Genomic DNA, 14,626 nt, shown 5'->3' on the forward strand with positions numbered 1-14,626 from the left:
TAGCCTACTATTTGAAGTGCATATTCATTACTTTAGCTGCCTGTTAAGACTGACACATCTTGTTTGTCATTGTTTCCTTTAGTTGGGACGAGAGCAGCTCCATCAGCAGCGGTTTGAGTGACGGCTCAGACAACCTCAGCTCTGAAGAGTTCAACACGAGTCCCACTCTCAACTCTCTTCCAACCACTCCCATCGGCTCCCGCAGAAACTCAGCCATAGTGGTAAGAAGCACGCACCAGCGGTCACACAGACACACACACAACACTATAGATGGATTAGCAGTGTGAGTTGGTAACAGTAGTATTGATCAAGCTGTAATTCCAGCGAGGTAGTAATGAGGTGCTGAATGACGTGTCATTTGCACAACAGCCAGCAGGACACTGGCACAAGAGACAAAGCCTGATTTAATATTCTAAGCACAGTCATAATATTTATCACATCTGCAGCGATCAATGTTTGCTGCAATACATGCTGCTTGCTGGTCAGCTGCAATGTGACACAAGGCTGCTTTTGTGAGGGCTTGAGAGCTTTTCTGAGATCTTTTGGAGGTTTTTAGAGAAGAACAGATCAACTAGTGTCACCACATAATCACCGTCATTAATCTACATTAATCCACAAAAAAACAAGTACATTATTCCAAAATCTAATATGCAAGCCATGTCGTTGCTGCTGTTGAGGTTTGGGATAATAATTCTACCAGTTCAGCCTCTGATTGAATTCATAGTTTTTTCTGAGATAGGATTTCACCCACCTGATTCAGCTGATGTTTTGGCCCAGTGTAGTTGCATAATAAGCCTGAATGACTGAAGATAGAAGCAACTGCCCTGAGTGAATATGTCTGTTCTGCAAAGTACATTAAAGTGCACTGATTTATGGTCTTAAAAATGTGCTGTAGGGATGGGAGGATTTGGGACCCGCGACCTCAGTGCTTCTAAAATCCTGTCTGCAGCTCTGCTTAAGGTTCTTTAAGATCCATCTGTAGCTGTATGGTTTCCAGACTGTGTGTGTGTGTGTGTGTGTGCGTGTGTGTTTGTGTGTCTATGATTTCCCAGAGTGTCTGATGTAGGTCACACCTCCGCAAATGTGGTTTATGTGACCGATGTAGTGGGATTTTAAGAGACAGTGTAACCATAGCAACCAAAGCGTAGGGGATGCTGAGACTGCGGGTCTTTGTCTTTTTTTTTCCCCATATAGTGAAGGACAGGTCTAGAACATGGCCATCTGCACACACACACACACACACACACACACACACACACACACACACACACACACACACATACACACACACACACACACACACACACAGGGCCATCTGCAGTCCTGCATCGAGGCCAGTGAGTCGCAAGAAACAGGGCACCTCCCTCTATCCACGCCTAGCTGTAAGAATCATAGCAACCATTACCCCCCCATGGCATCATTACCATGGCAACCAACCACCACATCATCATGCACCCCACATTGTCTAATACACATGGCTCCCTGTTCTCTTGCTGTCCTCAGCTGATGTTTTTTTCTCTTTTGGTTTCTCTTTGTGTCCTGCAGCAATGTCTTTGTCTTGGTTTTCTCCTCTGCCTTTCCTTTTTGCTCCTGTTGATTTAAATTTCATCAAAGGCAATCTTGACTTTACATCCATCCCTCATCACTCCCACATATTATGTAATATACTCAACAAGGATATGAGTGTGGAGGAGAGAAAGGTTATGAAGGGGGGGGCACAAAGAAGACATGGTTTAGAGAGAAAGAGGGAGAGAATCAAAGCCAGAAAATGGTGCATGTAGGAGGTAAAAAAAAAACCCCGGATTTCCTCATTTCCACGTGGAGGTGGATTAGGTTGATTCGCCCTTCTTTTTCCAATACCTTTTTGCATGATCTGTCTGTATGTTTGTGTTGTTATCCTTGTTTTGCCACGTTTATCTGGACAGATGTGTATCTCACCACCCCCCGTTTCAATAATCAGGGAATGTGTGTGTGTGAGGAAATGACAAAGTTTTATCAACAAGGTCCAGTCAAATAGGACACACACACACTCACACACACCCACACATACACACACCCACGCATACCACCTCCTCATGTGATGTGAACCTGCCCATGGGGTCTATTGGTTTTAATAAAAAAGGAATTCAGTATATGAGTCCTCATGAGAACCGCTGGGTGCAATGTCCTGAACTGGCAAGGCGCGCACACGCACACACACACACACACACACACACATCTTCACTTTCACACACCTCCTGATACATTGTGTAACTGTCTGTCTCCTACAGCGGGGAGAATGATGTGAAAAACACCCATCCTCATGTAGACTCCCCTAGACTATAAACACTCACACACTCGCACACAATAATTCTGTATCGTGAAGAAGACCTTGACTCACATTTGCCTTAGTTTAGAATCTGACTGCCTTCTTATACTGGATTATGTGCATGCTGTCTGTCTTCATTCGTCTGCTTTTCTTTCCCTGCTGTCTCTTTTGAAGTGTTCAAAAAGAGCACACATCACATGAGACATCAATGAGGGTGTTTGTGTTTCTGGGGTCAGACATGTTTTTCTGCTCGGAAGGCATCAAGATGAGGCAGAGTCTGGCTCGGTCTGAGTCCACACACCTCAGTAAACTGTGACCAATGATTTCAAGGGACTCCCAACTTTTCTACATAAATTATCCAATAAGTTGTTCCACTGGCTCATTCATTCCAGTGTCCCCAAGCTAACAATTTAACATGGATTGAATTAATGTCAGGAAATGAATCATCCAAAGTGAAACTTAATTTTTTCAGTAATAAAAAAGTTATACTATGGGGAGGAGTCGGGAGGATTACATACATTTGTCACAGTTCTGAAAGTTGAACTCAAGTTGGAGTGAATTGTTAATTTTTTTGAATCTTACCAGTGGTACACAAAGAGGCGTTGTTTATTGATATTAACAGCCAGATCACGTAGTGTTCATCAACATATGGAGTTTATTCAGTGTTCACAGAGATCGATCTTTGGACACATGAGCTTTATAGCTGTTAGTATTTCATCCATAGCACTTTAGATTAAGGCCAGCATGAATAACACTCAGGTCTTCCTGTGGCAAAACTAAACACTAAAACATGGTACAGGTGCTGGATATAAAAATACATGTAAACCTCGGGTCTTCATCAGTTTTGATCAAATGACATCAGCACTGTGCAAGTTGCTGATAATTAGTAATTAGCTGCAGTTAGTAGTTACTTCCGTCAAAAGTATTTTAAATACTTAAGCAGTAACTGCATATAAAAGTAATTAGTTAGCAGTGCTATTTTAGTGTGGGGAAAAGGCAAGTGTCGAATTGTAATTATCACTGTACCTCTTATACCTTAAATGATAGGACTTATTAATACTGCCAACCACCCAAGTGCATCAGCGTTTGTACCTGCACTTGATGCTAGATGCAATGTTAGGTGACAAGGCTGTGTTTGTCTCCTGTCTTCTGTAGTTGTTTTCTTTTTTCACATCTGACAGAAATAACGAGTAACAAACTGGTCGAAAATGTCAGTAATTGTAATGTGTTATTTGATTTGAAAACGTAGCTAGTAATATTCTACTTATGGCCAATTTTGTTTGGGAGTTCCATGTTACTTCACAGTAAAAGCCATATGCTGTTTTAATGTGGGATCAAAAAAGCTTTTTCCTCCCATTCTTTTTCAGCACTCTGTTGCCATGATGCTTGTGCTCAGTCTTGTCCTTTAGCTCTGCTTTAATACATACTTTGTCGGAAAACCTTTCCTGTAAAGCAAACAGCCTACCAGATACATACAAATAATTGTTAGCCGCTACGTCTCTAAGAATGTGTCCATCTTTCTCTTTCTAGATGCGCACAGATGCCGAGAAGAGATCTCTGGTAGAGAGCGGCCTGTCCTGGGACACTGATGATACCAAACCCAGCCGCAAGAGCCAGGGCAGCGGCGTCTACGATACAGGAAGTCTCAAGTCCGAATCAGCCAACAAATGGAAAAAGACGCGGACGCACGGGGAGGGGCTGGAAGGAGGAAAGGGCGAACTGAGGAAACCTCAGGCCCTGGGTCAGGGAAATATGTTGAAGAAAGGAAGAAACCCACCTGTTGGAGTCACGTCACCAATCACACACACCTCTCAGAGTGGGCTGAAGGTGGCAGGTGAGAGGAGAAACACACACACAAACAGTGAGGTGTAATATATATAGCCGCGCTTGAAACGGTTACATAACCTGAGTAGACTGACACATTTCTGTGGCTGTCTTTTAATATTCCCTTCTCTCTGGCAGTCTCACACCCACACACAGTCACAGACACACTCGCTGTCTTTGTCCCACACATTCACCCACAGCTGCAGCCCACCCTCCGGGCCTTTAGAAAGTGGTGCCATGTATCAAACGCCCATCACCACCACCCACTCCCTTCCTGCCAACCAACCACACACACAGACACAGACACGCACTGACCAACAGTGTTTTTATAAATTCCTATTGGGCCAGCCTTTCCTATCCAAGCTTTATTTTTGTGCCCGACAGAGACAATTTATAGCACTTAAAGAAAAGCCTTGTACCCAAAACAACTGGACCAGAGACAGAGTGTGTGCTTGTTAGAGTGTGTGTGAGTGCAGCCACGTCTGAGACTGTGCCAGCCTTACAGAGTGTCCACCATCACACTTAACACGCACACACTCACTCACACACAAAGAGCACAATAGTGGGGATTGTGCAGCTGCCTTTTAAGCACACCATCTGTGTGCTGTTTATGTAAGCACACGCACACACACTCACATATATAGACTACCAAAACAACAGGATATTAGTTGATGTGCTGTGTGCCAGTCTAGATAGACAGTGTCTGTATAAACAGTCCTCGTTCTGTGGGACTGTCCTGTGTTTGCACTGCCAGCTGCTGAAATGACAGATACACCAAACAAGTGTGTTGGGCCAGCCTGTGATCTGTGTGGCAGCCTATTATTGTTACTGATGAGAATGTATGATGCTGCTATCAAGGCCACTCACTCCACCACCGACATTGAGACTCTAATTAATCAGATGATGAAGTGAAAGCCGACTCATCAGTGTGGAGTAGCTCATGGGTTTAAACAGTGGAGGGGCACACATTCTTAGATAGTTAGAGATGTCTTTGCTGCTCATTGTCGAGAAAAGTTAGTAATCTCTGAGGTTTTGCACGATTGCGTGTTCCTGTCTGTTTGCGGCATTGTAGGAGACACAGAGAGCGTGAGATCTTCGATTGAGCTGCATGTTCAGTGATAGATGGGTACTTCCATATTCCATTCTCTAATATGTACTGAAGTAGAGATATACCTATTCTGATTTTCTTAATAAGAGTTATAAATTGACAGCATACACAAACACGTGGATGTTTATAATGAAACATGGACTATTAAATAGGCTTGACTCCTACATTTTTTCGCAAACTGCACTCTCACTCGCACTAGTTTCAAATTAAAATGCTCTTTTACTTGGCAGAGCTTTTTTTTTTTACAAATCACATCCAACTGCAAATTAATCAGTAATCAGTAATTTTATTATTTTGGACTAGCAGAAAGTGGTTCAGCGTACAGTTAGTGCTGCATCGTCTTAAATCCCAACACTGCCTCAAACTTGTTTGGCTTATTTTTATGTTTTTTGTTGTATGTGGTTATGATTTGTGAACTGGGGCTATAAAAAAAGGTCTGACAATTTAACTAAACAGGGAGAAAATAAAATGTATTTCCAAAGAGTTAATACTTTAGTTGGTTAGTTCTCAGAGATGTTGATGAAGCCTTTGAACAAACGTTCACAATTTGTTCAAATTTTTTCCAGCTGTGAGCATCGCCTCTAATTTTTTTGTGCTGTGCATGACTGCACAATAGTGTTTGTTAACAGTACATTCAAGCTTCCAATTGATTTAGTCACAGATTGAGTTCATTTTTAGATTTTTGTCACAGATTTCTTTGGTGTGAATGCACTGCAAACCCGCTAGAGGTAGTATGTACTGAGATTGAGACAGGTCACGAGACCAAATGCTGGGCAATTGTTGACTTGTCATTTATCTCTCTTTTTGACACCTGCAGCTACATTAAGCCACCCGGCTGCAACGAATGTTTACATGCCTTTCATACACACTAATAAACACAGATACTGTATTTTATTAACCACAAATATCAGCTCACATGTGTTGATAGTGTGATGGTTGATGGGAGGGCAGCTTGTCTCCCTGGGGAACAACCACAGGGGGTGATAGACAGAAATATGAGAGTGTGTTCATACTGTCCTCTTCCCACTGCCCTCCCTTAAATAGAATAAGAATAAGAATATACATAAGACAATTTCCTTCAACATCCAGAGAGGGCAGTGTTAGAAGTTTAATAGCATGCAGAGGATATCTCTGTATGCCTGCGTCTCCTCAGACATGCAGACCTCTTCTGCCGAGACATGTAATGATTCACAGTCTCGTCTATACCGCCGCTGTGTCAAGCTGCGAGCTCCACTGTCTCCACAGCCGGTGTCGATAAATCATTCATTTAGGTCAAAATTAATATGTACGTCTGCCTGGATTCTGTCAGTGTGTGTTTGCTTCTTACTGCCAACAGTGTGTGTCTCTGCAGCTTAAAATGTTCTTGGAACTCACAACATTGCGGTTATACGATGGATTGAGTTTATGACTTGACATGTAAACCCAATTTTCACATTTACGAAAGGTCTCCAAGCGTAATGTGTTGTCAGTGTCACATACCTATAAGATCCAATCACTGAGAACTGTGAGAGTGTGTGTGGTATAGATATCTGGCCCTATATGTGTGTGTATGTGTCTTTTGTGGGTTTATAAATACCCTTAAGTGACTCCAGATGTCCCAAGGCAGCACGCCGGTGGGTCTCATTCAACAGCAGTTCTTTGACTCTGTTAATGCCTTGTATATAAACCTCCCATAACAACTCCCATTAGATACAAATTAAGAGCGTGGGTAGCGTGGCCTCGCACTTGTGTGGGTGGTGCACATAGTGCACATGTCTAATAGACTGTTTTTTCTCATAATGACTTCCAAACAGGTCCAATTAATTTGCCAACTGGGAAATCTACACATGGGGGACAAAATCACATAATTTTCCTTCAAACTCTGTTCCAACAAGTTATCTCTTACTCCGCCCTTTTTTTCCCATAGAGGTTTCAAGAGTGGAGAACTACAGTTACATGGGGTGTTTCATGCAGTTGTGTGGCCACAGACACGCTTTGTGAATGTGAACACCAGTTTTCCACAGCCACACTGCATTTGTTAATCTCAGCTCTCTGCAGCTGTTAAACGCAGACGTATATTTACTGGAAAGCCGGAGAAAACTTTGAGTTCATCAGGATGGAAAAGAGGAGTAAGAGTGTGATAACAGTGTGTGTGTGAGGTTGAGGCTTGTCTACACACTGTCTGCTCAGACAGGAGTTTGTTTTTATCAGCAGACTGTCAGACCATGTAGGTGTTCAGATAAGATATCATGTCCTAATAAGGCTTGGTAAGTCTCACTCACCACCAGAGACTATTCAAGCTACTCATCAGTGATTTTTTTATTTCTTTTTCTTCTCTAACTCTCTAGGTTCAGTGAAGTCAGACGGGAAGCCAATGGATAAGTCTCGGTTAGCACTGAAGACCTCCGGCCTTCAGCGCTCCTCTTCTGATGCTGGTAAAGACCACAGAAATGGCACTGGCACTGGTGAGCAACGTAAACCTCCGTCCGGCCTGGTCAGGCCCTCAACTGGTGGAAACTTTGGCTTCAAGAAGCCCACCACAGCTACAAGTAATGGCTCACACAATGCCAGTACGCCTACTGTGACAAGTACGGGTGGCAGTGCAATACCCTGTGTCTCTGCAACCGTGGGGAAGATTCCCAAAACTTCTGGTATTCCTGTCAAACCAGGAGCTGGTAGTAGCAGTGGTGGAGGACGGAAGACAAGTCTAGATGTTTCAAACAGCGACCAGAGTGGGTTTCTATCTCCAAATGCCAGGACGTCTCTTCAGTACCGGTCCCTGCCTCGCCCAGCAAAGACAAGCACCCTGACTCTTACCCGGCCAAGCTCGGCCCGTCCAATGAGCACCACCATAGACACAGGCTCTGGGCTGATGAAACCCTCCACCACAGCGCCCCATGGCTCGAGGCTCAAAGAGCCCGCCTCGGGGCATGGTTCTGGAACAGGGCTGAGTAAGGCAGGGGGTCGTGGGATGCTGAGTCCCAGTCCTGTCAATCAGACAGACAGAGAGAAAGAGAAAGAGAGGGCCAAAGCTAAAGCTGTAGTATCAGACTCTGAGTGTGGAGGTGGGTCCCTGAAGGGCAGCCCTGCTCAGACCCCGTCAGAGAATGGAGGGAAGCTGCAGGGGCTGAGACCTCCCAGCAGCAGCAAGGGCATGGATCTGCCCTCACCCAACACACACAGGTACCACAAAACATACATGGAGCAACAAAACATACACACTCATTTACATACAAGTAGGAATATGCATTTGCCTCAACATTGTCCATCTCTGTCTTTAGGTTGTCGGGGATGCGTAGCCTGGCAAAACCTCCATCCATGGCCCAGCTTGATAAATTAAACTCTAACAGCCTAGAGGTTGGAGTTCATGACTCCCTGCCACCCAAGATTCCTCCCTACTCTAAACTCCAGGACCTGGCCAGCTCAGTAGGCAGCACCACCAGCCCCTGCCTGACTCCAAGCCCTGCCCCATTACTCAATGTGAACTCTTCAGCCTGCTTCTCAAGCTCGGGGTCTGGGTTGGGGCCCCGGCAGGTCTCCTCACTCGGGGTGGAAGGGAGTGGAGGAAGTACCTCTCCCTTGCTCTACCCTCGTCTGTCTGGGCTGCATCGCAGCATGGAGTCTCTGCCTCTCCACATGAGTCTGGCCCCAGAGCCCCAGGAGAGGGGGAGGGAGAGTTTGGTGAGAGGATACACCACCCTTGAGTCCCGAGACAAAGATAGACAAGAGGACCGAGCCCCCCCTGCCAGCTGGAGCTCTGGAAGTAAAGTCTCATTGTCTCACATCGACAGGTAGGATTAAATGCTGATGAAAGTTAATCTTTACCCTTGCAAATCAGAGCACACATAATACATGCAAAGAGGACGTTTTGTCATTCACGATTCATAGTACTGCTATGTAGCTCCACCTACTGGTCAACTGAAGAACTACTACAACTGTATTCATGTTCACGGAAGGCAGGAGTGATCAGAGAACATCTTTGATATTTTATTCACTTTGCTCTGTGCTCCAATAATGGAATTTCCTCTTATTACTAAGTGGTATGGTGGATAGGTAGTGGCAATCTGGTTGACGTTTGTTGATAAAATTTTGCACAGTGGAAATAGTATGGAGCCAGTTTTGACAGAGAAACAACACCTATTCACACCTGCAAAGATGATAGAATAACAGTCCACAAAAATGAAAGCGTAAAATGGTCATCTATCAGAATAAACCTAAGAATATTACTGATGGAGCTGACTGAACTAAATCTGTCTGGATGTTGAGTTTGTGAGTTAATCAGAAATCAGAGTGACAAATCAAAAATATTGGTGAATGGCAAAAGCATGCTTTACCTCCATCACCCTCTCATCGTCATTAAAAAGCACAGGTATGAATCAAATATACTGAATATTTAATGTTTATGTACTGTAAATGCAGTATGAGATGCTAAATATGGACAGAATTACTCAACATGGTGCACTGAAAATGGTTAAAAGCATTTGTACTGCAACATTATGAACTCAAACAGCAAGTAAAGGCAACCACAAGCATACACACAGTGAGGGGTCTCCAGTCTATTATTACTTAATGCCTATTATCAGTGTTGTAGCGGCCCCGGTGACTGAAGTCACAATTACTGGCTGACACCAGCTGTCTGCCAGTCTCACTGTGCTTCTTTGTGCCTGCTGCCTGTTCTTGAGAGTTTAATAACTGCCTGCACCAGCGGTTAAATAATGACATTGTTCAATCTCTACAGTTCTCAGAGGGACAGAAACACACTGCCAAAGAAAGGTTTAAGGTAAGTGGACACACACATATGCACACATGCTCTTATACTGCAGACTGCCAGGCCTAATTTGACCACAGCATACAGTGATCCCATTGATAAGATCCTTAGTGAATGACAGTTTTGGTTAATCCTCATCATTCCTGTCAGTGCTCCAAAAATCCTTTTTTAATCCCCTCAAAATTGTATCTCATTGTGTTCTACTGGCAACATTTAGTTGGTCTTTCCACTCATTAAAAACACATTGTTACTGGGAAACAAAACTCATTTTAAAATGCCTTATTTAGCATTTAAAAAACAGTGTATAAACATTCCATTAATAATAAATAACACATCATAATGTAACTTTAAGATGATTCAAGGTCAGCAACTTTATCTCCTCACGTATAAACAGATATAGACCAAATCATTTGTTTACTATAACAACCAGGTAGAAACCCCCCGCATCACATGTTAACTTATGTACAATTGAATTGTTTGAAAGTGTATGCATCTTAGAAGCATGTTTGATGCTGTCATAGCTTATTGATAACAACTTTCTCTAGTTAGTTTGGAAACCTTATTTCCCTCTCGGGCCATAGAATAAGGAAAATGCTTGTGTTTACCCAAAACTAGGCAGAGATGTCGCTATCATGAGAAATAAGACCACCGTGTTTTATTAGATATCTTTAATTGTCACAGTTTGGGCCAAGAATGGCAACACAAATAAACAAGTTTTCCAGTTTCACATATCTCCATGATACAAATCAACAGCCAGTTTTCTATGCAAGGGTAACTGTTGTACACTGTTACCATGTACAGCCAACACTGACATCACTGACTTTGTCCTCTCCTCTGTATAGTTTCAGTGGTGCCTCTCAGGTTGAGGAGGAAGGGAAGGAGAAAGGAGAGAGGAGACACTCTCATACTATAATGAGTATGACTGACTCACTCACTCTTCCACTGCTGGCCTCACCCACCTCTCTGCCCCGCAACTCTAAGACCAGCATGGGTGGGTATACATGCATTCACAGACACTTTTCTGCAAATATATATATATATATATATATATATATATATATATATATATATATTTATATATTTATATATTTATATATATATATATATATATATATATATATATATATATATATATATATATATATATATATATATATATATATATATATATATATATATATATACACACACACACACACACACAAGTTATTTCACCTATAACATCGGTGACACCTTTCTTTTCTAGTACCCAGCCCTGTGGGTGGACCTCCGAGGATGACTCGATCTAACAGCATCCCAACACACGATGCCTCTCTGGAGCTGTATGGAGTGTCTCCGCTGGGCAGCACACTGTCGCTGGCTGAACGGCCCCGCAGCATGGGAATGGTTCGCTCCGGATCCTTCAGGGACAAGGAGCCCGACGAGGGTGAGCCAACTTAATCTTAAAATAACTGTTGTTGTTGTTGTGCACCTCTGTTTTTTAATTGAGATTCTTATGGATGTATTTTGTTGCTGTTAATTTTGTCTTTTCAGTTCACGGGTCGGTGCTCTCCCTGGCATCCAATGCCTCGTCAAGCTACTCCTCGGTGAGTGTGGGCGGCATGCATGATCAGGTAGCTACAGCTCAATATGTTGTTTGATGTTGGGTGTGTTTATGTGCATACAATGATGCGTTGCACACATTAAACAGTGCACACTAGAGACAACCCTTTCTATAAATACTTTATTAGTCTCCTCTCCTCTCCTCTCCTCTCCTCTCCTCTCCTCTCCTCTCCTCTCCTCTTGTCTCCTTTCGTCTCCTCTCCTCTCGTCTCCTCTCCTCTCCTCTTATCTAACATCTTGACTTTTATTCCCTCTGCTTCCAAAGGCTGAGGAAAGGATTCAGGGAGAGGTAAGCGTCTTCTTTCCTGCTCTCTCCTCCTCTAATTTCTTTCCTTTCATCCATCACTCTTATCCCCGTTGTCTGTGGGAGAACAGGTCTGTCATTCATTCCATGAACAACAGCCACTTAACTAATCACTTGTATTATGTCAGCCATTGTCAGCTTCAGTTACCTTGCTTTTATTTAAGTGTAACAAACCTGTTTTTCCTCACAGCAAATCCGTAAACTGAGGAGGGAGCTGGAGTCGTCCCAGGAGAAGGTGTCTAACCTGACGACGCAGCTGACAGCTAACGTATGTTCTGTTAACTTGCTGATCATTAATAAACATGGCAGTTGTTTTCCTTGGTAGTAGTTTCAACTGTTGAAAGAATTCCTTAAAGACACATTTACATCATACAAATTACATCAGCAATGAAAATAAGGAAAAACACCTCTAACTTGCTTTCATAAGCTGTGTTTTTATAAATGTATTTTATGCACATTTTGGAGCATGGCATCATCTTCTTCCGGGATTATTGGCAGTAGGCAATTAACTGGTTTTGTTTCAGATTGGTGACCTTTACTTCTTCTACTTTAACTATTACAGCAGTGCGTAAGGTAGACTGTACTGCTAACTTCTGACAAATCTCCTTGTTTCATTGGTCCACTTGAGTTGATTGAAACATGTCTATTTTGCTTTATTTTTTTCTTTTTTGTGACATTTTGAAAGTTTGCTCCAATTTCCTTAATAGTTATATGGAAATACAGCTGTCGGCAACTGACTTTAGATTTCCACTTTGTAAATAACAAACAATGAACAAAACAAAATATGAAAAGTCCAGGGATTGTTAACCATATCATAAAAATTGTAACAATCAATCAATCAGTACCTAGAAAAGAAGTATTTGATAAAAAGAAGAAAAGTGCTTTGTGCATCCAGACTCTAATCTATGTGAATGACATTTCCATTCCATAATTGCATATTCAACCTTTCCCCTTGAGGCAAGTTAAGAATTTGTACCAGTCCGTCCCTCCAGTTTTACAGCCTAATACCTGTCACTCATCCTGATAAACCGTCCACCCCAGTGACCTCTGCCCTGAGGCAGAGGTAACTGATACTTATGAAGACACCACAAGTGTCAAACAAGCGATAGCAGGCAAGAAATTTGCAATGTGAAACGGCATTCGACTGTGTTTCCCATTTCTCACTGCTTTCTTCAAAAACACTAAGTAATTGTAGTGTACATTTAACTTTCTTTAGATTATGTTAATGTTGTGTTATTTTCCCACATTAAGTCCTGCTGCCCATTAATACACACAAATCTGCAACTGAAATTAGTCCTATAAAAAATAGCTTTTCGCTAGTCTTTGAGCAAAGTTTGTGAAAAACTTGTTACCAGCTGTTACACCTAAAATTAATGACCTGTTTATGAGTTTTTGCCCATTGTAATAATGATAACTTTTTTAAAAAATTGTATAAATACGATACATGCAATATACCAAAACAATGAAAGAGACACAGGCATTACAGTGGCAGTTGCAAATATAAATATAAAGACAACAGAATGAATAAAACAGTGAATTGAAAATAAATAAAAATTGAATAAAACAAAGATAAAAGCTTTGAAATCAGGGGTTAAGAGCAGCGTGTTTTGAGGAGTGATATGAAATGGTGCACCACTTCAGCACAGCTTATCTTAGGCAGAGCTTTCCTGATTCTGGAGGCTCTGACAGCAAATGCATAGTCACCTTTAGATTTTAGCCATGACTGCAGCACAGATAAGAGAGATTTTCCTGAGGACCTCAGGCAGTGCGTTAGGCCATCAGGGGCGAGCAGCTCAGAGATGTCAGGAAGTGCCAGTCAAGGCAGGCTGCCAGTGTAAAAAAGCTGAAATAGGAGTATTATGATCACATTTTATGGAACCAATTAAGAGCTGTGCTGCAGCATTATGTATGAGTTGGAGGCAATGGAGAGACACTAGAAACCAATAGTACTGAGTGACAGTCGAAATACTAATTGCGGGGTCCTGTGATTGGATTGGTTGACTAGAACAAAACAATAGAGAATCGCCAGCCAATCCAATCCTCCCTCTCGTCTCTCCTTTGTCTCTTTAGAGAGAGATTTAAAATCCGAGCTGTGGCGTGTCAGTCATAGATCGTTTCTGGGCAGTCTCAGCATATTTCTTATCCACGCGGGGCCTGAATAATGCTAACCTCCTCCTGAACCTCTCCCCAAGCCCCTTAACTTAACCACACACACACATACACAGGTACCTTGCCTTTTCTCTCTTCTCTGCAAGGTTGTTTCTGTATGACCACCGTGTCAGCATTTTCACTGGTCCTACTGCAGCAGTACAGCACAGGCATTATGCATGGTTTCATGCAGCACACATCAATCAAATGTGTATGTGTGTGTGTGTTCATCTTCCCCATGAGACAGTTTTTCATCAGGTTTGACCTTATACGAGGCTGTGAATAGGCAAAACAGATGCAGGGATCACAACATGATTATGTGCTGGATTAATGAGCAGGCCACTTCATTATTTTACTGTATTAATACATTCTATGGAGGAAAGAGGAAAGTAATTTTCCCTTCCTGCTCTCGGCTAAAGTGGGTGTGTGTGTGTGAGGGAGAGATTAGGGAGTAGGTGAATTTTCCACAGGAGACATCCTGTTCAGCCTTTGTGTATTATTCAGCTTTTTAGCACCTCGAATGTGAGGCAGAAAGGGAAATCTATTGCTCCTGTGCGAGGGTTAATTTCTGCTTTCATTAGTCTC

General features: G+C 42.6%; 1 protein-coding gene across 12 annotated transcripts in view; it reads left to right on the forward strand.

The window, feature by feature from the left end:
• The window catches only part of LOC115584565 (neuron navigator 1-like), a 93,627-nt gene that overhangs the window by 69,157 nt on the left and 9,844 nt on the right, over positions 1–14,626 (forward strand). For 6 of the 12 annotated variants that reach the window (XM_030422063.1, XM_030422068.1, XM_030422069.1 and 3 more), the window contains 10 exons: positions 83–221; positions 3,839–4,142; positions 7,568–8,402; positions 8,501–9,010; positions 9,958–9,999; positions 10,830–10,978; positions 11,234–11,413; positions 11,521–11,600; positions 11,855–11,878; positions 12,084–12,161. In XM_030422063.1, the coding sequence (XP_030277923.1) occupies positions 83–221; positions 3,839–4,142; positions 7,568–8,402; positions 8,501–9,010; positions 9,958–9,999; positions 10,830–10,978; positions 11,234–11,413; positions 11,521–11,600; positions 11,855–11,878; positions 12,084–12,161 (2,341 nt within the window). The remainder of the gene's footprint in view (positions 1–82; positions 222–3,838; positions 4,143–7,567; positions 8,403–8,500; positions 9,011–9,957; positions 10,000–10,829; positions 10,979–11,233; positions 11,414–11,520; positions 11,601–11,854; positions 11,879–12,083; positions 12,162–14,626) is intronic. The other 6 variants (XM_030422065.1, XM_030422071.1, XM_030422072.1 and 3 more) reach the window with 3 other exon arrangements.

Source organism: Sparus aurata, chromosome 7 (assembly GCF_900880675.1).
Source record: "Sparus aurata chromosome 7, fSpaAur1.1, whole genome shotgun sequence".
In the NCBI taxonomy this organism is placed as follows: Eukaryota; Metazoa; Chordata; class Actinopteri; order Spariformes; family Sparidae; genus Sparus; species Sparus aurata.